Here is a 22,375-nt window from a genome sequence, read left to right on the forward strand (position 1 = left end):
TGTCTTTGAATAACCATGAGAAATGTAATAGAATCATCTAAAGGCACCCGACAAATTATTGTCGCCCTTTTTTACACTTGAGGCGCTAAATGCTCACGGCCGTTACAAGTTTCCGTTACCATATTCATTATCTTGCTGAATACTTTTTCTAAGATTCATCATCTTACCACCGCAAGAAAACACATCTACAGATCATAATCTCAATTCAATTTAAATCCTAATTCATGAAGAAGACAACTCAGTGCAAACGCAATCCAATTCAAACTTAACTTCTTCCAGCAGATGATGATAATCATTAGGAATTCAATTCAAACAATTCATCAAGAACTCAACTAGATTCAAACTCTGATCCAAAAAGTTTTTATTAGTAGACATGATAAATGATCCAAGAATATGAATCTTTTTGTCACCTAAACAAATCGTCTAACTTCATTTTTCTTACCAAAATCAACTTTCCTGTATAACAAACAGATCCTCAATTATCCGTTTGACTGCCACGTGACTGGGTGGTGCCTAATGCCTGATGACAAGTAAAACTGTAAAAATAGGATAAATGAAGGGCGGTAACCAAGGATTGCTTGGCTAACGTAATCCTCTTGTAAGCACCCACGTGGGATTCACCGGCCATGCAAAAAGTCGGTTGATGCCAACTCAGCTTTCATGTTTCGGATTTATATTATATATTATAAATTCCAAAATTAGCAGATATCTGGTGGATCAATTTTCAACTAGATTAAAAAAATATGATACATTAATAGGAGGCACGAGTGGAATTCTCACATAAAAAATATAAAACTTAAAACTTACAATATCGTTTTCAAACTTTGACCTCTAAGTATTTCAGGGCCGGCCCTGACTTTTCGGTGGCCCGAAGCGAGGTCTGAAAATGTGGCCCTTTCTATCAAATTGTAAAATTTATTACTGAAAACCGTAAGTACTGCAAAATATTTTCATCATATTTATAAATAAATTAGTTTTTTTGATGATTACAATCACTGACATTTTGTTCTTATGAAATTTTTCGATGCAAAGTCACTAATACTCGTCGAATAATCAAGACTGTCAGACATATCATTCTCAATAGATAATATAGCTAACTCATTTAACCTTTCTTGCGGCATAGTAGATCGAATATAAGACTTAATCAACTTCAACTTAGAAAAACTTCTTCCTGCAGAGGCAACGGTAACTGGTATAGTCAACATAATTTTATAAAAAACTCATGTGTTCGGGTAACAACCTTTCTTATCTTTCAAAAAATCTAGCACTTCAATTGGTCTTTTGATCTCATTTGGTAAAAGACGCTTCAACACTTTCAGTTCAGAAAATAAGTCTAGTCTGTCTATGTCATATGACTCATTATGCTTGAAAAATGTTTCAAGGCGAACACATGAATCTCTCAAATCACCATCATCTTGGGAGTTTAACTTTTGTAACTCAATCAGAAAACCAAATATTTCTTTGTACTTCTGAAATTGCTCGAATCTGCTCTTAAATGAACAAAGAGCATAATCCAATATGTATATGAAATAATTAACTTTAAATGCTTCTGCAGACGACATTGATGGATCTTCACACACATTCTCGTCAAACTGTTGCTTTCTTCGAATAATACGTTTTTCCGAAATGTTGCTTCAACTCCCGTCTTAATGGCAATCTCTTTAGCTTCAATCATGCCTTCTTCAAACCCCACTTCTCTATAATCTTCAAAATAACGAATGAGTCCGTTCAATTTCTCTAATGCAACATCAATATTTATATCTTCAGTTTGAAGTGTTTTGCTAACAGAGTTTACCGCAAACAATATATTATGCCAAATAACCATGCTCAAAAGGAATTTAAAATTTTCAAAGTCTTGTTCTGATATATTTTTGGCACCATGAACTGTTTTTGAATCATCACTTGTCTCCACCAATACTTCTAAAGCTTCTAGTAATTAGGATTAAAGATTAGGCTTTCATCAGTAGTTTTTTGTTAACTTAATAAACCCTACACCATCTAGATATTGTCAATTGTTATTATATATAACAGAAAAGATAGGAGTAAATAAATAGAAATTTAGATTTAGATGAATTTAATAAACTCTACAACATCTAAAGATCATATATTTATATATAATGAGAGGGAAAAAGTAAATAAATAGTAGAAAATAGGATTTGTTTTATCCTAAATAAGGCAATAACTCGATGACTTTGAAGAATCTAAGAAGGGAAGGTGACTAGGTGAGATGAGTAGATGACAATGGATCTCTCATCCCGTAGTGGAGAAGAAGAGGGTGTTCTCGGGTCCGGTTTGGCACTTTGACTTGAAGAAAGAAAAAGATATTGGGATTTCATGATTTAGATATTTAAATTTCAAAAAACATTTTTTTTCATGTCCAACAAACTGTTGGGTCCACCATTCATTTAAAGATCATCAAATTTGGTGGCCCTTTTTTACTTAACATTTGTTAAATGGGGCCCTTATAATTTTCTTAGAGAGTTAGGCTTCTTTTATATTTTTTAAAGAAATTAATGTCTTTGGTGGCCCCTAAAAGTCGGTGGCCCGAAGCGACTCTTTGTTCGCTTTGCCCCAGGGCCACCCCTAAAACCGTTTTTTTGGGAAAGTGACTAAAAAAGTACTAAAAATCACTGCAATAGCATTCGATCTCATAAAAGAGCAAGACCAGAAATATTGAACTTGGGTATAAGTAAACTAGTTTATGTTGGTGTTAGGTCATCTAACTACATTATTTATACCCTTAATAACCCAAGTTCAATAAATTATGGATTCCACTTTTTATGGGAATCGACCCGAAACGTCCAGAATTTTCGGAGTTCAACCATTTGCACAATGAAGTGTTGACAAGTAAAATAGTTACCTGTTCAGAGAAAAAATAGTTAAAAATATATCATACATTAAAATAACTCAGTCAACTATATGAGGTATAAGCCTGACCGTCCGTTTTTGTTGGGAGTTTGATAAAGATTACATCAAATGGATGATATAAAATCATTTTCGTGTAAATCGAGTCAAAATAGAGGTGTATTAGTGTCAACAATTAAATCAGTTAAAATCTTCTTAAAATATCTCCCAACACCCCACGATTTCTCTCTTTCTTTCTTACCCCCCTCTCTTTCTTCTCTCTTTTCCCTAACTTCTAAATAACATTCCACACTCCCTTATCTTTATCTTCTTTCTTCTTATTCTTTCATAGAAGAAATTTTTAATCATCATTATCTTTATCTTCTTTCTTCTTTAGATAAAATGTGGTGTTTATCAGCGTAGCCAATAGGACTATGTCGTGTCCGTAAGACACTGCGGAAACATACTGCTTCTATAATTAGTGAAACATTATTAAGAAATTTATTTAAGACATTGAAAGTTTAACTATACAATTATATTACTAAAATTTGAAAGATAACTTATATAGGTCGGTTTGGGGCAAGGCCCCCTATATCACCTGCAAGGTCCATCAACTTGCGACACTCTAAGTTGTAGAATTTGAGGTTCCCGTTAGATTTGCTCTAAATTGTTATCTCCACCAAACTTTTCTGATTCTACAAAGCCAATACAGAACCCCTTTGTATATATTACTATTCAAGATAACGATTTCCACAAACATTATGAATGATATTTTAAGGGAAAGAAGTATTTTGATTTTTATGTATAAAAATGACTGCTGGAGCACATTAAAATCATCATTCATTTGTATTGTATTTAAGCACATGTGTGATAATAAATGGCGGCTAATGTGGATTAGACTGTATTTGTCAATTTAGCTGGGCTGAAAGTCCATCACACGTGGACAATGTCTTTTTCTTGCCGAACTTGACAGAGATTTAGTACATGTCAACAAATACAAGCGGTCTTGTTTATTAGGGTTGAAAGTGGATCGAAAATAACCTATTTTCTAAATGTTAATTATAGAGAAGAAAACTTCCCCCTCATATTTTGTTTACTCTAGCACACAGTAATCCGAAAAACATACAATAGAAAATGCATCAAAATCGTCTCTAGTAGAAGAAGAAACTTTTGTCTAACTTTGGTGAGTCTGAAAAAATAACTCTTTTTTTTATCTTATTCATGCATCAGAATCATGTGTTACTTAAACATTGTTATACGATATCTTATATTCTTATCTGTTTTATAAGACCCAAAATTTCAAACTACAAACTTATAGTGAAAATTTTCTTTTTCTTGGTCATGAACAAAGACTTTGGTTAAATTTTTTCATTATCTTGGTGGGGTTTATATCATCCTTTCTTATTATATGATATCGGACCATTGGTAAAAGGCACTTTGTTTACTTATTAATCATTGAGGGGTTAAAATAAACTTTACTCTTCAAGCATACATAGTAACATAGGTCCCCTAAATCCAACACTTTTGTGGAAATGGATTTTTTTTGTGATTAATTTTGAGCAAATACATGTCCAAGCATTAAGCAATCTTGTAATAGTATTCATATTGCTAATGTTTACAATACAAAAAATTCTATCCTTGTAGAAATCCTTGAGCCAACTCACTCACTCAATAGGTCGTGGCACATGAAGAGTTCAAACCAATCTCATCTACAAGTAGTATGTTGTCTGTCGATAGGCATGTCATGGTTTCGTGGTGTAGTTGGTTATCACGTCAGTCTAACACACTGAAGGTCTCCGGTTCGAACCCGGGCGAAGCCATTTCTCTTTTTTTCTAGGGCATCTTATTGTTTTGGTACATTAATGGTGTCTATTACAAACTCAAAGCTTTACTTTGAGCTTAGAATTCTCTAGCTTTTAGAGTAATCGCTTAACTTCTTAATTTTAATCTGATTTTTCCCAATTTTTCTACAACAATGAACATGTTACTGCTTATAAAATTTCCCTTCTACCATGTTTGTCATTCGAATTCAATGATCACCATTCACCAAGCAATTTCGAATCATTATACTCACATTATTGAATAACATAACTTTTTTCGGCTATTGGAAAAGGTGTGTCGACTCATTACAAATGATACATCTAGGAGTTACGGTATCGTTTGGGTCGATCTGTCATGTAAAATACGACTAAGAATAGTTTTGTGCTAGTCAATTGTTGAGTACTGATATCATCTTTCTTTAATTTGCTAAATTGCTAAACTGTAATATCCTATGGCTTTATAAGCTCCCTGTTAATGGTTTTAAGGTTTTGCCCAAAGAAGTGAAGCGTGTGGTTGATAAGATCTCTTATGACTTTTTGCTTTTGTGGTAACTCGTTTCTCCCTCTTTCGAATAATTTGATGCAAATGAATGATGTAACCGTACCTCGGATTGTTTCATCCCATATCAACTCTTAACACAGAGGCTCTTTTTTTTTGTTGAAAGAACATAGAGGCTTTTAGATTGCCAAATTCAGCACTAGACAGACTCGTTCTTGTTAGATAACCACTCAATATCATAAGATAAGGTGAGAATATACATCTATGCCAATTGACCCAAATCATAGATAAGATGAGAATATCCATCTATGCCAATTGACCCAAACTACATGTACTTGTGATGATTCGAACTTCAAAATATGAGAACAAGCAATAGCACTCCTTCCTCAAAAAAAAAAAAAAAAAGTAAGATCGCCATACTAAGATTTCGTTCAGGTACACGTTAAAACACGTATGATTTTGTAAAGATGGGAAACCACATATTTAGGGTTCCAGAATTAGTTCGAGCGAATTTAAAGATGGGAAACCATATATTTAGGGTAGAATTGGTTCGATCTGAATGTCTGGCCATGATATTAAACTGGGCACAAATACGTTTTGATGATTCAAGAGGAAGGCAAGGAAAATGTTACATTAAGATCTTGAATTATTTGACCAATCATACCCATCTGTAATTGACCTAGTATTTATTTTCTCATCTCTTCTTTCTAACTGTATGATTAAATTTTATGTGCAAGTTACCACAACTCCTAGTGCAGTGGGTTATAGCAGCTTTGAAAGTGAAGTTATAAACAGTTTATGCATTAAGTAAGAAAAGGCAACTCCTCTATTCTAGCTCCATTTTATTATAGATTGTTCACATGTCCTGCTTTTCCATGACCATGCCTGTGACTCTGAGTATTTGTAATGAACTCACAGATCGGTAGGCCCTAAGCGAGGCAACACCAAGATTCTTCCAAACGAGATCGAAGTTCAAAACCTTCATAAGAACAAAATTCAAGATTCTCCAGGTCCATAGATCCCATTAAACAATTATAGCTATTCAAGAGTTATCCAGTAACAAAACTAATAAGTATCAAGACAAGGAACTTCAAAATTCAAGAATTAAAAAGATGATAAACTCTAGTCTTTGCTCAAGCAGCTCTCACTACACCACACTGCAGCTCTCTAATAACAAGTAATAGAAGTATTGCTTAAAAGATGCGGTTTGTCTTCCCCATGGTACTCTTCAAGTACAGGCACCTCACCTGTAAAGACATAATCCGAGAATTAGTTTGCAAACGATATATGAAGAATCTTGCTTATAATGTCTTGTTATCAAAGTTATAACAAGGTCTCAGTAAGCATATGAAGACTCGCGCAACGGAAGGTTCTCAGAAAAGAAAGGTTGTCGCAAAAGAAGAGAAAAACACATTAGGGTACCTAATGATCACCCAAGTATATCCAGATAGCAGTAGTAGGACAATTAAGTGTTATATAAAAACCCAAGTGTGAGATATAGGAAGGGGTAAATGAACATACGTTTTGCCAATTCTTCTTCAACAGAGATACAAGGAAGTTAACACTGAGTTGCACATTTTGGAAGATCTGCTTCTCCTCCATTCCCAAGTTTCCTACTGCTACTCCCATGCAAAGAACCTTCTTCAATTGAAACTTCACCATAGCTTTGGTTTCATTAACTTTCGCCTCTAGAGATTCTTGATGAGAAACCAATGTTGGGAACTTTCCTGAATTTACATAGGGTTCAAATAGATACATATAAGAGTTAATCATTTAGGAACATAATTGGTCTAAAAGTTAAAATGCAAAACAAGAAATGCGAAGGAAATCTTAATAATCAAATTACTATAGGTTGGGATTTAGATATAGAAAAGTTCACACATTAAATTATTAAACTACCTTCGCTCTATAGAAATCAAAATATCCAGACCGTAAAAAGTGATCATCTCGAAAGGTATATTTCATAGATAGAGTTACTTGCCTGCTTTGTTAAGACCGGGGCCAAGGAGACGGGGAATTTGTTTAATGACAGCTTCTGATGCAAGAAAAGCATGGTACTTTTTGGCTAGCTTCTTGACCAATTTCTTGTTTTTGTTAAGCTTTTTCAGCGACTCCACATCCATATAGGCCAACCCTATCTTCTCTGCCTATATACATGAAAGGTTTGAAGGCAGAAATAAGCATATTTCATGGCGAAAAGGAAAAAAAGCACGGAAACGGGAGTAAAACTAAATGTTTAATTACCTCTTCGACGTGCTGGGCATCTCCAAGCATGCAAACCTTCATTTTAGGGCGAGGAATATGTGGTAGCTTCACGGAACCACTGAAACGCTTGTCTTTCTGAGGGTCATAATTCTTAAGTCCAATCTGGAGTTCAATAGTTTCAGTGAAATTGCGTTTCTTCTCTTTGGCATCTCCAACAATTTGGGTGATAGCTTCTCTTAATACATCACTCTGAAGCTTACTATAGAAACCATGAAAAAATACAATCATAATTTGGCAATCGACCACTCATTACAACAATTTCGACAATAAAATCACCCATTATTTTATGCATTCAAATCCCAAAGATCTATTTCAGTTCTTTCAGATGGACAGATTAGAATATCCACAGTTTCAAATAACACCTTTTTTTAGCAGAAATTTCAATGAGCAATCTAATGGGTATAACAAATTAATAATTACAAATTTTGTTCTTTTTTTCAGAATTCTCAGAGAATCTTGATGGTGATTCATCAACATCATAACTAAATCACGTCAACCAAAAGAAAAAATAATATTTTAAGTTAAGATAAAATACCTCATCTTCGCAGATTTTAGTTCCTGTACCAAAGTGAGTTCAAAAGCAGGTTAGAATGAAAGATGTATGAATTTGAAGAACACAGATATCGTTGAACTAATCCAATCCGAACCCTAGAAAATTAGGTCTGAAAGAAGTAATGAAATAGAGGAGAAAACTCACCAAGAGAAAGACGACGAAGTGCCAAATCCTGGATTAGGGTTTCTTCTTGAGAGCAAAGAGGCCGTAAATGAGAGAGAGTGTGTGGTTTATAAACCCTAAACACGTGAGAATAGCACGTGTATAAAATAAGGACCAGAACCAATATAAACGGTTCCAATTCAAATCCACTTCCAGATTAAGAGCAACTCCGGCCCCAGTCGGGCAGCCTCCGCCCGGTGCTCCAAGCCGAGTCGGCTGGGGCGGAGGCTGGGGCCGATCCTTCCGTCGCCCCTCCCCAACATGACCGTTGGGGAGTCCCAACGGTCATGTTGGGGTGATCCTAGCCGTTGGAAAAAAAACTTAAATATTTATAATTAAAATACATCCCACCAAATGTCGGTCCTCGAATAATTTTTCAACCTTGGAAAAAAAATATTATTTTGAAAATAGTTCAAACAGGTGTTTATATCTATTATATTAAAACAGGTCAGTCGGTTATCCAGGAGATAAGTCTGACCGTCCATTTTATTTTAGAGATTTGGTTGGGAACACATCCGACGGATGATATAATTTTTTTATGTAAATAGACTACAAAAAGAAGGGTATCTATGTAAATCAACTAAAATTAGTTAGAGTAACTACTACCCATATATTTCTCTTTTTTTTTTTCTATTGAGTAGAAAAACGTGAGAGGTTGAGAAATTAGCGGGGAGAAAATCTCTCTTCCACATTCTTCATCGATTTTTTTTATGAAAAACTTCCCAAAGTAACTACTTCGAAAAATATATAAATAGGACTCTTGCCAGACTGATATCTTTTCACTGTAAGAAAAAAACAATCTCTCACATCTATTTTATAGTTCAGGCTTCGATGAAATATTATTTTTCTTTTTTAAATGTAATTCTCTTTTTTTAAATATACAATGAAATATTATTTTTCTTTTCTACATGTAATTCTCTTTTTTTAAATGTAAATAGCTTAGTATTTGATTGCTCCTCTTGGTTGTTTAATGTATAATTATTATTTTCTCCAAATGTAAAATGGCTATTCAACTGTTACAATATTCTTAACATGACGGTGCAGCCAAAAGGGATCTACCGCGTCCGTAGGACGCGGTGGGAACCTAATATACATAAAATCACACACGTTTTTCGCACACCAACTAAAAGTCTACACACGCGTTTCCCACATGAACAAATTTTCGGCCTCAAGAGAGGCTGAGGCTGGAGCTGAATTTTAGAGGCTGAGCTGAGACCAAAAATTTTGAGTGAAAAAATGATTTTTTCGGCCTAAGACAGACTGGGGTTGGAGATGCTCTAAGAACTCATTAAAACCCCATGAGGTATGTAACATAATTCACTGTGTATTTATCATAATACTTTCGGTTCACTTCGAGATAAAGTACGCCACGACTACACTAGTGACGGCATTGAAACATGTCGTGCCATGTCGAAGCTCCATATTTTGGGGCACGACACAACACATTGGCACGATCCAATCTGTGACGTGGCGCGCCTATGGTGTGATTTCTAGATGCGACCTTAGTTTAAGTTTTAGAGTACGGGGAGGAGCTACTAAATGACTCCTCCCCAACCTCATTCTCTTAAGTGAAATCGAACCTAATTCTCTGAAGTGAAATCGACGTGCGACTTTAGAGAACATGTATAAAACACAAACTTCAATAGGTCATTTGCTCATAACTTGAGGTACGTGTTAGGTAAAATCTATTAAGGTAAAATTAGCTTCAACTTTAAACTGTGTTTTATTAAATAAAAATTATTTCCAACAAAGTGGGTAGTAGTAGTATTTTACAAATTAAAACATCCCAGTTCTAACGGGTTATCGGCTCGTGTTGTCTGGGAGCTTAAATATCAGACCCGCCACAACCATTTTGGCGGGTGATGGGTCAACACGACATGACACGAACCGTTCTGTGCCGTGTCGTGCCTGCCCATTTTCGCGTAATTAGTAAAGTAAGTGACTTATTGAGAGACTCTTAAACAAAGCTTCCAGATAAAGGCAATACTCGAACCTCCTTAAGATTTTCCTTAGATTCCAAACCCAACATATTTTTTTTTTATCAAAACCATACTTTCATTCATCAATGAACATCACAAAGTACATGGTAGAATTCTCATTTCCTCTCCTCTGAAAACTTGATGAGAGTTATACATTCAAATGTAAAGTGCTTCATGAAGGGAAAATAATCGACTAGACACAGACACAAAGATCCTATAGATCGAGAATTAAAGACCCTGAAGGTCGACAAAAAGATCCTAAAGATCGAGAATTAAAGACCCTAAAGGTCGACAAAAAGAAAATTACAACAATAATATTAAACTAATAAAAGTAAAATCTTGATAGTTTTTTCTCTTGACTTGTAATTTCATCTTCAATTTCCCTGAATGGTTCATCGTAGAATTCGGCGATAATGAATCTTCTTTCTCACTGCATCTTTATCCATACTTCCGTTCCTTAAACATTTAAAATCACCAACAAATAGATTAAATCCTTCATGGAATTTAGTTTTTGTAACTTTAGGAAATGAATATGTGATCCATGTTAGAGAGATAAAAACAATGAGAAGATGAAGAATCAATAAGAAGAACTGTGTGGAATAAGATTTGATTCCATAGAATCTCTCTCTAAAACTTACACTCCAGGATCTTATTGTAGAAATAATATAAACAACAAAGAGGAAAACCTGGAGGAGGGATCCCTCCTCCGGAAAAAACCGACCCAAACCCACACATTTGTACTCGCCTATATATATAGGGAAGTTTTATAGGGGCCTCCCATAAGTGTTATAGGAGCCCCCTTCCTTCACAAACTCCCACACAAATTTGTCGGCCCCTATAACACTTATAGGGGGCCCTTTAAAACTACCCATATATATATATATATATATATATATATATATATATAGAAAAACATAGTCTGAATAGTTTGGGTGGATGCAACTATTGACAATACTCTACGTCCAATGCTAACCGAGGCCCATTGAAAGAAAAAAAATAATGAAGATGAATAATGAGTAAATTGTAGTTCTATAGAAAACCTCAAATCCGAAGGTTCCTCCAAGTTTCAGTTCAGTCCATGCTATTGATCTTCAACTCTTGTCTTCTCAAAATCAAAAAGATCAAAAGAAGAATCCAACAACTTAGATGGTACTTTAAAGAATGTCACTTTCACCCTCTTTCAACAACCTTGGCCAAAATCAAAGAAATATATTAAGATGAAATTAAGGTTCCACATGTGAGAATAGTCTCACATGACATAATGGGTAACTAGCAACCAAGAATATAAAGTATAGGTCCTCTCCACTCATTATTGCCAATTGATTTTGAGTTGGATGACCACAAACTTAACACCACATTGGTGGAAATGACACATGAGAAATTGGATGGAATATGATGATCAGGACAATTGGAGCTTAAAATAAACTGCAGCTTTTTCAAACACATATAATTTCCGATAAACACTAGTAAGATTCAAGTATTTTTCTCTTCACCAATTTTGTCAATCCAACCTCTTATACACATAAAACTCACCAGAAAAGAACATCAAAATCCAAAGTTGTTATATGCTAAACTTTGCAACCTCTGTTTCTTACTTTACTTTAAACAATGAAGATTAAATGTTAAACTTGACAATAACTCCCAATCTTCAATATGCCAAGTCCTCTAGATCATCCCCATCTCTTCATTCAAACCCTTTCAATCTTCACCTTCTTTAACCAAAACTGAAGCCTCACTAGTTGTCCTTTCTTTCAACTGTGAACAAAACAGATGATCAAATCAATTTAGAGTAGAATTGCATTTTAACCAAAACATAAGAACATTATGAAAACAAGTATCATGAAACAAATTTTAACACCTGCTTTTATACCCTTAATCCAGTACTGGAAGAATTTGTTTTTCGTCGTTCCTCAATCAACGCTGTTCGAGCCGATAAAATTCCAGCAGGAGCTAATGAAGCATTGAAAACTGAACAATCAACCCAATCATTCATAAGTTTTTCTTGTCCCCATATCTCTGGAATCCAAACTCGACCAGCTACCTCAACCCGGTGTCTCTTTAGTTTATTCCTTCCTGAATCCTCGTCCGAAACTTCACATTTTTCTGGTTCTTTTTTCTTCTTAATAATAGCAGAAATCAGAGATGCGTCTTGATTTTCGACAAAATTGTTGTGCGAAGAGTGATAAGTAGTATCTGAAAGTTGGGAGGGAATTACCGGAGTCCGGTGATTGAACATATTAAGCTTAGGACTGGTCATTTTCATGAAGAAATGCGAGTTTGTTGAAATGTACTTGGAATGCATGAAGAATCTGGTGGGAATTTAATTTGTAGGTTGTTTTGTGTGGCTTGTGATATTTGTACGTGTCTATTCAAATTTGTGTGGTTTAATAGACCTTACATAATTGAGGCCAAGTTGATACCATCCTTGGAAATTAAGTCAAAATCAGATACTCATTGACTTCTAAAAAGTCATGAATTCTTATGGTGTGTTTGGTTGCAGGATTCCTAAGTAGGATTCCTATCAAAAGTGGGATTTGGTAGGAATCGTGAATCCTTGGTCTGTTTGGCTACCAAGAATCCCAGGACTCTTGAATCCTAAGGATTCCTAATTCCAAAATTTTTATTGGACCAAAATCCACCCTACCCCCTAGGATTTGCTAGGATTTTGAATTAATAAACCTAAATTTCAAACTTAAAATCAACAAAAATTTATTTCCCCTTCTACAAAATAATTATTTTTTTCAAAAATCATTATTTTTTTAAAAATCATTGTTTTTTTCAAAAATCATTACTTTTTTTTCAAAAATCATTATTTTTTTTTAAATAATTTTTTTTTCAAAGATCATTTTTTTTTTCAAAAATCATTTTTTTTTTCCAAAAATCATTAATTTTTTCAAAAATCATTATTTTTTCAAAAATCATTTTTTTTCCAAAAATCATTAATTTTTTCAAAAATCATTATTTTTTCAAAAATCACTATCTTTTTCAAAAATCATTATTTTTTCAAAAATCATTATTTTTTCAAAAATCATTATTTTTTCAAAAATCATTATTTTTTCAAAAATCATTATTTTTTCAAAAATCATTATTTTTTCAAAAATCACTATCTTTTTCAAAAATCATTATTTTTGAAGAATAATATTTTGTGGAAGGAATAACTATTTTTTGAAAAAAAATGATTTTTGAAAAATATAATGATTTTTGAAAAATATAATGATTTTTGAAAAAAATAATGATTTTTGAAAAAAATAATGATTTTTGAAAAAATAATGATTTTGGAAAAAATAATAATTTTCGAAAAAATAATGATTTTTAAAATAATAATATTTTTAAAATAATTATTTTGTAGAAAGAAATAACTATTTTTTGAAATTTTCGTGAAAAAAAATAGGTTTCATGAAATTTCAGTTACCTAGAGACAATATTTGGATGAGATTTTGTTTTTGGGATATTATTCATGAATTTGAAGGATATTATTTTAATTAGAATCTTATTTTGTAAGAATCCAAATATTATTGACAAACAAACCAAAGGATTTTAAATGAAAGAATCAAGAAGCCTAGAATTCTTATTGGTTACCAAACAAACCAAAAGAAACCATTTGGATTCATGAATCCGTGGATTCATGAATCCGTGGAATCATGAATTCCAAGGACTCATGAATCCACGGATTCATGAATCCTGCAACCAAACGCATCATTAGTGTCAAAGAACTCAATCTCAAAAATGATTCTAAAAGTTCTTGATAGAAAATAAGCATAGAATTCAACACCAAAATCATTTTCTTATTATTCGAAAACTTACACAGGAAATAGTGTGTTTGGTTTTTCAACTAGTAACTATAGGAACAGTATATAAAAAAGTATGTCAAACTCGACGAAACATGGATGACCCTTCTTCTTGAGGAACTCGGGGATCTTGACTAAGTTGTCAACGAGAGAGAAAGAGGGAGGATGTCGTCTGTTGACTTCTCCATGGTCTAACTGATTTCCCTGCAATTTTACCATGATAAGGTATTTCAGAGTTCTAGGTAAGATCCAAGAAAGTTTAGGGATAATTTCTAGAAAGGTCAAAATAATATTGAAAATGAGTAGAAAAACACATTTGAAAATTATTATTTAGGTCAAAAAGTGTGCAAATACTAAAATACCCCTTTTTGTAAATCGATATAACTTTTATTTGAGATGTCGGATTTCTATAAAAATTATATATTTAGAAATGATTTTTCATTAGCTTTCTAACAAGATCCACTTTTAATACTTTTTTTTTCAAAAAAAAAAAAAATATCCAGAAAAAACGTCGTTTTTTTTCCTTTAAGTTTTTCTGCAAACGTGTTTGCAACAATCTGTTATGCAAACGTGTCTGCAACAATCTGTTATGCAAACGTGTCTGCATCAATCTGTTCTGCAAACGTGTTTGCAAAAATCTATTCTTTAAACGTGTTTGCAACAGTTCTGGGGTTTGAATCAAACTGGGGATTGAGTCATGGGGTTTGAATCAAACTGGGGTTTTGTTATATTTATTGAAATTTAAGGTTCATGGTGGGTGTGATTGTATTAACTGATTATGATTTTGATAAAATTGCTGGGTTCTTTCAAATTTTGCATTTTAGCGTTAAATAAATATGAAGATCTCTTGAAGTTGAAGAACTCGTGAAGATGACGAATGGGGTAAGAAGAAGATTGGAATCGAAGAATTGGAGTCGAGGAAGACTCAAGAAGATGAAGATTCGGGAAGAAGAAGAATGAAAATAAGTCCAAAAAAATTCTGAATTTTAGAGAGAGAAAGTTTTAGTTGGTGAGGGTATTTTAAAAATAGAAAAAATAAAAAATGACCTTAATAGTAATTACTAATATTATTTTAAACTTTGCAAGTTATTATACATAATATTTTGGTAAGGTCTACCTAATAGGAAAAGATCAAGGTTTTTTTTGTTATTATGATATTTTTTTTTTAACCCAAACAACCATTTTCCCTAAAATTTATCTTGGCTAAAATTTATCTTGGCTTCATTGTATTGATCCTACAACGATGATTAAGCTCCCAGGGTCATTTTCACCCCAAAGGCCGAAACGTCCTTTTTTTTTGTGGACTAATATCCATGTCTTTTCTCTCACCACCTCTACCTGAGGAGACTTCATGGTGTAGTTCAGGGGCAAGCCCACATAGGGGCCATGGGGGAACGTGCCCCCTATGAGCCAAAGAAGTGTTCTTCAATCTAACCACCATTGAAGTTCTAGCTAACAACAAGGTGGGAGATTAAGGTGATTTCTTGATGTCCCAAATAGAGGAGCTACAATTGGAGCTCTTGGTCTTCTCAAAAGCGATTGGAAAGGTTTGAGGGAAAACTAGCGATTAAACTCTTAGTTTATCATTAGCTTATACATGAGATCCTTGGGGTACTAGTATTAGAGATTATATGTCTAAGATTCCGCTACCAACACTAGGAGCCACCATAACCCAACAATGACATTAGAGCCTCTTGCGATTAAGCTTATTTTGGCTAAGTTTCAGATCAATCTATGTTTGTTTTGATAGATAGATGTGTCTAAGAGTGTTTTAGGCAACAATTTGTTTAGTTTGAATGTGATTTAAATTTATTCAAATTAGTTTTCAAAGTTGATAATTGAAAAGAGTTTCAAAAGATTCAATTTTGATTGATTTCGATTTTGAAAATTGTTTTCGAAAGAGTTGATTTTCATTGATTTTAGAAGTTTCTTGAAAATCAAATTTTGGGTTTTAGATGGTTTCTAAAAGATTGGGACAACAACTATTGAGAATAGCGAAAGAAAAAAAACTTGAAAACATCAAGTTTTAGAAGTTTCAAAAACTTGGAAGCTGCTGGGCACGCGTCTGGGACGCGTCTAGGACACGACGGAAGCGACCTGGACGCGACTTTGACGCGTCCAGGACGTGCCCAGGAAGCTTCTAGTTCACGTCGCAACCCCTATGGGCCAGAATAAGTCTGGCCCAGGCCAAGGACCACTTGGCTCGGGCCAAAGCACGCTGGCCCATGGCCGAGACATGCTTGGCCCGTTCCAATGCATGTCCTTGGCTTTGGCCGAGACAAGCCCATGGACTTCGGCCGATAGTGTCTCGGGGATTCGCCAAGGCTTGTCCCGGATCATTCTGAGACAGGTCCGGGCAACGGGCTAGGTTTTTCGGGTCTTGACCTGAGTGAGAGTTTCTCTTACGAGAATCCAATTTTTCTCCCAGTTCCACCCAAATATTACCGAAATTGTTCCGGACCACCCAAAGGCTCGAAAAGGGTTTTTCTTATAATTAATTTTGGAAATAAAAAAAACTCAATGAACAAAGTAAAGAAGTGTCAAGAATGAGTTTTCTTGTGCAGGCCAAAGATGCAACCAGAGAAGAAGCTCCAGCAAGGAATCAGTCTAGGCGAAGAATGAATCAGTCTCAGAGGTAGGTTAGGTAGTGAAACGTCCAGGAAAAACTTCGGTGATATCTAAGTAAACTGGAGAGGAGACATGCAATTTGAAGCAATTGCAATGCAGTCAACCGTGAATCAGGGGCTAATTGTGGTCTTGAAGACTAATGAAGATAAGTCAAGCCAAAAAACTTGACAAGATAAGCCGATGGTGGTCTCAAGTGAAGAAGTTCAAGAGAGAGACGGTCGTTGGAACAAAATGGGGAGCCCTTAGTGGCGATGCAGTTTAGTCACCTTACAAGAGAACGAAAAAATTCTTAAGATAGAGATGAAGCTATATTGAGTTCCAAGGTTCCAAAATTTAATTTAAAACAGTAGTTAAATTTAGGTAAACCAATATATGGACAATCAAAATTCTTAAGTGGACAAATAGTAATTTGGTTTACTTATATTAAGTTGGGGACAACTAAATTGAAGGGTCCAACGATAAATACTTATTTTTCATCAACTTCTTCATCTCCATCACCGTAGTTGAGAGGGAAGAAACCCATTTTCAGCCGTGACCACCACCTATTGAGGGGTTTGTTTAACCATGATTCCGATGAGTTGCTTCAACAATGGAGTGGGTTTCAATATGTTGTTGCTTCTGGTGTTAGGGTTTGTTGGGTTATACCTTAAGAATTGAATATTTAGTCTTTTTGATCAAGTAAGAGCTTGAGACATCTCATCTCATTTAACCTAATTCAAGGAAACCCTAAAAATATCAGCTAGAAGAACATTTTTTTTTTCTAAATCACCAAAGCAGAAGTATGAAATTCTCTGTTATCTAAGGTGTTGTTTGTTTTATAATTTTTTTAGATCTGAAATATGAATTTGTTCCAATCCAGATTTCAGATGTTTGATTTTTAATTTAAAAAATTTGGCTGAATTTAGCCAAGGTGGCTGAAAAAGAGCCAAATATTCCAGACTTCAAAAGAAGTCTGAAAAAGTGGTATAATTTCTGAAATATATAAAATGATTTTTCTGCCCCTTTATTTTAGAAATTTTTTGTCTCAACTCACCAAAAGCCACCACCGGCAGATGATAGCACTACCACCACCAACCCATAGAATATCATCACCACCAACACATAGAACATCATCACCACCACCACCAGAGAGGACGTCACCACCACCACCATAAATCACGTCACCGCCACCACCACATAGTAAATCACCACCACCAACCGAACCACCTCAGAGCACATCACCGTTATCAACCAAACCACCACAACCACCACCAACCACAGGGGCACCACCAGCAAGACAGAGAGAGATCGACAGAGAGATTTGGCTAGGAGTTTTGTCGATCTGTTATAGAGAGAGAGGGAGGTGATCTGTCGAAGGTTTCTAGAGAGGGTTTACGGTGAGAGAGACTGAAAAAACTCCTGAGAGAAAGATCTTGCCAGAACTTTTGCCTTTCTGTAAGAGAGAGAAAGAGAGGGTTGAGAGAGAGAGAGAGAAAGAGAGATTAACCTCGCCAGAATTCATTCGCCGAATCTTGTTAGAGAGAGACTTTGTCACGGACTCACGGAGAGTAGAAAAACCGAGAGAGAGAAAAAGGGGATTGAGGTTTCAATTTAATTAGGCAAGGCAGGAGAATGAGAAACATAGATTAGGGTTTGTTTGTCAAAAATATCAATTAGAGGTATAGATGTCAAAATTCTAACTCAAACCTAGTAATTCAGATTTAAAAAACAAACGTCTAATTCACAAAACAATTAAGTCAATTCAGATTTCTGGCGTATAAAAACACAAACAACACAGAAGTCTGAAATTTTTAGTCCTTCTAAACAAGATGACTACTACTTGCTTCTTCTACTTTTTCGCTTTCTCTCTAAGAATGAGAGATTAAATTGGTCTGAATAGGAATGAATATCAAGTCTTTTTTTTTTCAAACTAGGGACATTTACAATTGTTTGGAACTCCAATAGGAAAAAAAACTGAATTAGATGCAAAACAAAACAATGAACACACCAAAAATATCATTTTCGGTTTTTGAACAAAGAGGGAGATGAACGGTAAAATGCCAATCCTTAGAGGGGAAAAAAATGAGACTCACCAGATGATGTTGGTGGCATGAAAAAGGGTGACGAAGACTGTACATGGTGTCTTGAGAATGGGTTCGCCGCCGGAGTAAATGGAGGTTGCCGATGAGAAGGTGATGATCATGAAGAAGAAGAAGAAACAAAATTAGTATTTAACTTTAGATCCTTGGATTTTTCTCGCCTCTTACTGATTTAAATTGCTCCCAATTCTTTTGTCCACATAAGGAATTTAATTGTCATATATTGGCCACCTAAATTTAAAACGATTAGAATCATCATCTTTTCATCTTTGCCAAAGATATATATATATATATACCATCTTTAATACGTAAATTTAAAATACATTAACAAATTTTTATTGAAAACCTAGATACCAATTATTCACATGGATTGGATAATAAAAGTAAATTGTTATTCATTTTAGTCTCAAAAACTTTGACGTTAAAACAATTTAGTTTCGAAAACTTTATTTAGAAGACGTTTTCAAGTGATGAAAGTAAAATGATGTTAAACAAAATCATCGTTTTGACAGTACTATTTTATTTCAAATTATATATACAAAGACGATTTCTTATAAGTGAAGTATAAATATGAATTGTCTAATAAAACGAAAGAATTTGTAGTACATTGGACCCCTTTGTGTTTAATCCTAGTTTCGTCCCTGGATTAAATCACAATTACAACTTTGACATTAGTAAATATGGTCATGATGATAGTAAGGATGAAAACAATGGTGAGATTTGATATTTGTTTACTAAGCTCGCGAAGAAATCAGAGAAGACGACTAGAGCATCAAGAACTGCTGGGTCATATAATAAGTTAAGTTTCTTCCAACATCTCATAGTCTCATTTGCTCAATTTTGTACAAGTATATGATACAAATAAAGTAGTTCTATGACATTGTAGATATGAAGTTTGTAAATAATAGTAAGAAGTAACAAAAAGACTAATCCCTTTTTATAAATAAAATTCCAGAAATGAACAAGTGAAAACAAAACTATGAGGTTTTTATTCATGAATGGTGTAATTAATGTTTTAAAGTCATGCAATATTACCCCTTCATCTCTAAAGTATCGTACATGAATTTTGTTGGGTAAAACTGGTTACTTGTTTGTGGAGATAAGTTGGGATTTTTTAAGTAATTCTATTACATACTTCACTTGTTATAAAGTTTCCCTTCTTACTTACATTTGTTGTTATAATCCACACTTCTTGCTTGCCTTGCTATTTAGTTTTTACATCATCCCAACTTTCGCTATCTAATTTGAAGTCACTGGAAAATTTACTCTTTCGGGTTTTTTTTGTAATTTAGTAATGACGGTGCATTTGGAAGGAGATGAACAATCTAGTTGTGAACTGTTCTCGTTTAATAGTTTTTGTTTAGATTCTGATGTGTAGTTAATTAGTGTGTTGATATCTTTTCATTTGCATACCTTGAGTTTATCTCACTAAGGAACAAAAGTAGTCTTAACACAACAAATGTCCCAAGCCTCAATACTTGAGGCCTTGAGGGGGATAACACTGCCGGCAATGACATGGTCAAGAAAATTTGACATGTCCAGTACTGGCATGCCGATGGACCAGAACCCAGTACTTAGCATGTCTGAATGGATATGAGAACTTGAGACCAGAACACATAAAGAATGACTCGAAAACAATATTTGTGGAATGGGAATAGTTTTAGATTTCGTCTCAAATTGAAAACATCAAACGAAAAAGAAAAATACATGCAGAAAGTACAAGACTGGTCTAAATTTCTATGAAGAATAGGATCTCAAATTACTGTCGCAGTTCCCATCCTAATTAAAGAAGACCTGCATTTGCCGTAACTATCCGTGCATCGACAAAATCAACATTAAAGACCAGTTTGGGCAGTAATAACGTCGGGCCTATACAAACTAAGCAACTCTCGCTACCTCATCAGACAGTTCAGAGAAAGTGGGTCTTTAACATGGTACCAAAGTCAAGATACCCTTTAACTTCTTCGGATCCCTGCAATTACTGCACCACCTGTGCCAGTTCCTCCCACCCATTCCAGCCTACACAGACAATATCACATTATTAGCAAAAAGGCTAAAAGGATATGTGTAACGCCCCAAGCCTTAGCAGTTGCCGATATTGTCCCCGCTTTAACCACCTCACACAGGTACGGGGTTTTGTTTTTGGCGAAGGCACCACAAGCCTACCCAAAAGGCCTCGGTACTTACTAAGCTTGAGCTTACACATATAGCCCAGTCTCTGGACACTCTTGTGAGCAATGTGGGACTATTACAATCCCCCACCCTCAGCGAAGAGCCGTCCTCTGCTCTGATACCACTTTGTAACGCCCCAAGCCTTAGCAGTTGCCGATATTGTCCCCGCTTTAATCACCTCACACAGGTACGGGGTTTTGTTTTTGGCGAAGGCACCACAAGCCTACCCAAAAGGCCTCGGTACTTACTAAGCTTGAGCTTACACATATAGCCCAGTCTCTGGACACTCTTGTGAGCAATGTGGGACTATTACAATAATTGTAACACCCCTATTTTCTTGATATACCAAATTGGGTGGAAATAATAAAAGTCTAGGTCAGTTTTCTTTAGATGAAATACTGGTGGGTTTAAAAACCCTATTTCTCTTCACTTTTGAGGAAACCCTATAGAAAAGAAAGAGGGTGCAGCCGCTCCTTAGTGATGGGAGGAGGAATAAAGAAGAAAAGTGATGGAAATAGAGTTCTCTAGTGAGAGAACAGGCCATGGTTGTGGTCTTAAAGTCATCTAACGCGAAAAGAGATAGATTTCCTATCTCCTAATTTTTTTGTAGGCTCTTTCAATTTATTCCATGATAGGTATAGTATTGTTAATCACATGAAAGAACGATTAAATGGCTTAGAGACTAGTTTTATCTAGAATTCATAAAACATATAGAGAGGACAGTATTTTGGTCTAAATTCAACTTACATCTGGTATTGATATATGAAGAATCTCGGAGTGATTCTTATATTTTTGGAAAGGTCTGTTTGTCTACTTTCTATTAGTTCAAACGGTTTGTTAATCCGAGTTCCGAGTGAAGAGTTACGATAGTTTTCGTACAAGGTGTCAGAACAGTGTCTACTGCAGTCGGTTTATATTAAAATTAAATCTGGTGTAGATATATAATGAATCTAAGTGTCATTCTTATATGTTTGGAAAGGTATGTTTGTCTACTTTCTATTAATTCAAACGGTTCGTTAATCCGAGTTCCGAGTGAAGAGTTACGATAGTTTTCGTACAAGGTGTCAGAACAGTGTCTACTGCACGTCGGTTTATATTAAAATTAAATCTGGTGTAGATATATAATTAATCTAAGTTTTATTCTTATATGGTTGGAAAGGTCTGTTCGTCTAATTTTTAGTAGTTCAAACGGTTCATTAATCCGATTTTCGAGTGAGAAGTTATGATTGTTTTCGTACAAGGTGTCAGAACAGTCTCAGATGGACGAATTTATTGAGATAATTCACATGGTTTCTGTTCTTTAGGCAATGTATCTCCTAGGTAAATACCTTCTAATGGTGATCCTATGTTTGTTAATTAATATTTTTATTTGTTTGTTTGAGATTGCGATCCACGTGAGGATCTACTATAAGCATCATCCCTTCTGACTTGTCATGTGTTGTTGACTTGAATTGTTCGGTGAGTTTGTTTGTAAGTCTTGATAAGAGTCTATGTTTGTTGTGTATTGGTCTGAGATACCTGAACAAGAGTTTGATGATTGTGTCTTTCGACATAATGTGGTTGTCGACGTACATGTCAAGTTTGTGG

The 22,375-nt window shown here is 34.7% G+C and overlaps 1 protein-coding gene, 1 long non-coding RNA gene and 1 other non-coding gene across 3 annotated transcripts; 1 reads left to right on the plus strand and 2 right to left on the minus strand.

Moving 5' to 3' along the window:
- Positions 1-4,590: 4,590 nt before the first annotated feature.
- On the plus strand, positions 4,591-4,664 carry TRNAV-AAC (transfer RNA valine (anticodon AAC)). The gene has a single exon. It is a non-coding gene; the product is annotated as a tRNA-Val (tRNA).
- A 1,494-nt stretch (positions 4,665-6,158) lies between these two features.
- On the minus strand, positions 6,159-8,391 carry LOC147550060 (large ribosomal subunit protein uL1-like). Its single transcript, XM_086666923.1, has 6 exons — positions 8,126-8,391; positions 7,964-7,986; positions 7,408-7,627; positions 7,145-7,310; positions 6,685-6,890; positions 6,159-6,410 (listed from the first exon to the last, which is right to left on the minus strand). The coding sequence occupies exons 2-6, from the start codon at positions 7,966-7,968 to the stop codon at positions 6,357-6,359; spliced, it is 651 nt and encodes a 216-aa protein (XP_086523049.1). The 5' UTR covers positions 7,969-7,986; positions 8,126-8,391; the 3' UTR covers positions 6,159-6,356.
- A 1,984-nt stretch (positions 8,392-10,375) lies between these two features.
- Positions 10,376-12,427, minus strand: LOC147550061 (uncharacterized). Its single transcript, XR_015237918.1, has 3 exons — positions 11,981-12,427; positions 11,163-11,877; positions 10,376-10,578 (listed from the first exon to the last, which is right to left on the minus strand). It is a non-coding gene; the product is annotated as an uncharacterized LOC147550061 (long non-coding RNA).
- Between the last annotated feature and the right edge of the window lie 9,948 nt (positions 12,428-22,375).

This window comes from Eschscholzia californica, unplaced genomic scaffold, assembly GCF_041429995.1.
Source record: "Eschscholzia californica isolate CP2 unplaced genomic scaffold, dmEscCali1.0.p SCAF_3, whole genome shotgun sequence".
NCBI classification, from domain to species: domain Eukaryota; kingdom Viridiplantae; phylum Streptophyta; class Magnoliopsida; order Ranunculales; family Papaveraceae; genus Eschscholzia; species Eschscholzia californica.

Coding starts and splice junctions, on each gene's coding strand:
- LOC147550060 (XM_086666923.1), bottom strand. Junction 7,311..7,407: donor ATGCCCAGCACGTCGAAGAG/GTAATTAAACAT, acceptor TCATGTATATAG/GCAGAGAAGATAGGGTTGGC. Junction 6,891..7,144: donor CCCCGGTCTTAACAAAGCAG/GCAAGTAACTCT, acceptor ATGTAAATTCAG/GAAAGTTCCCAACATTGGTT.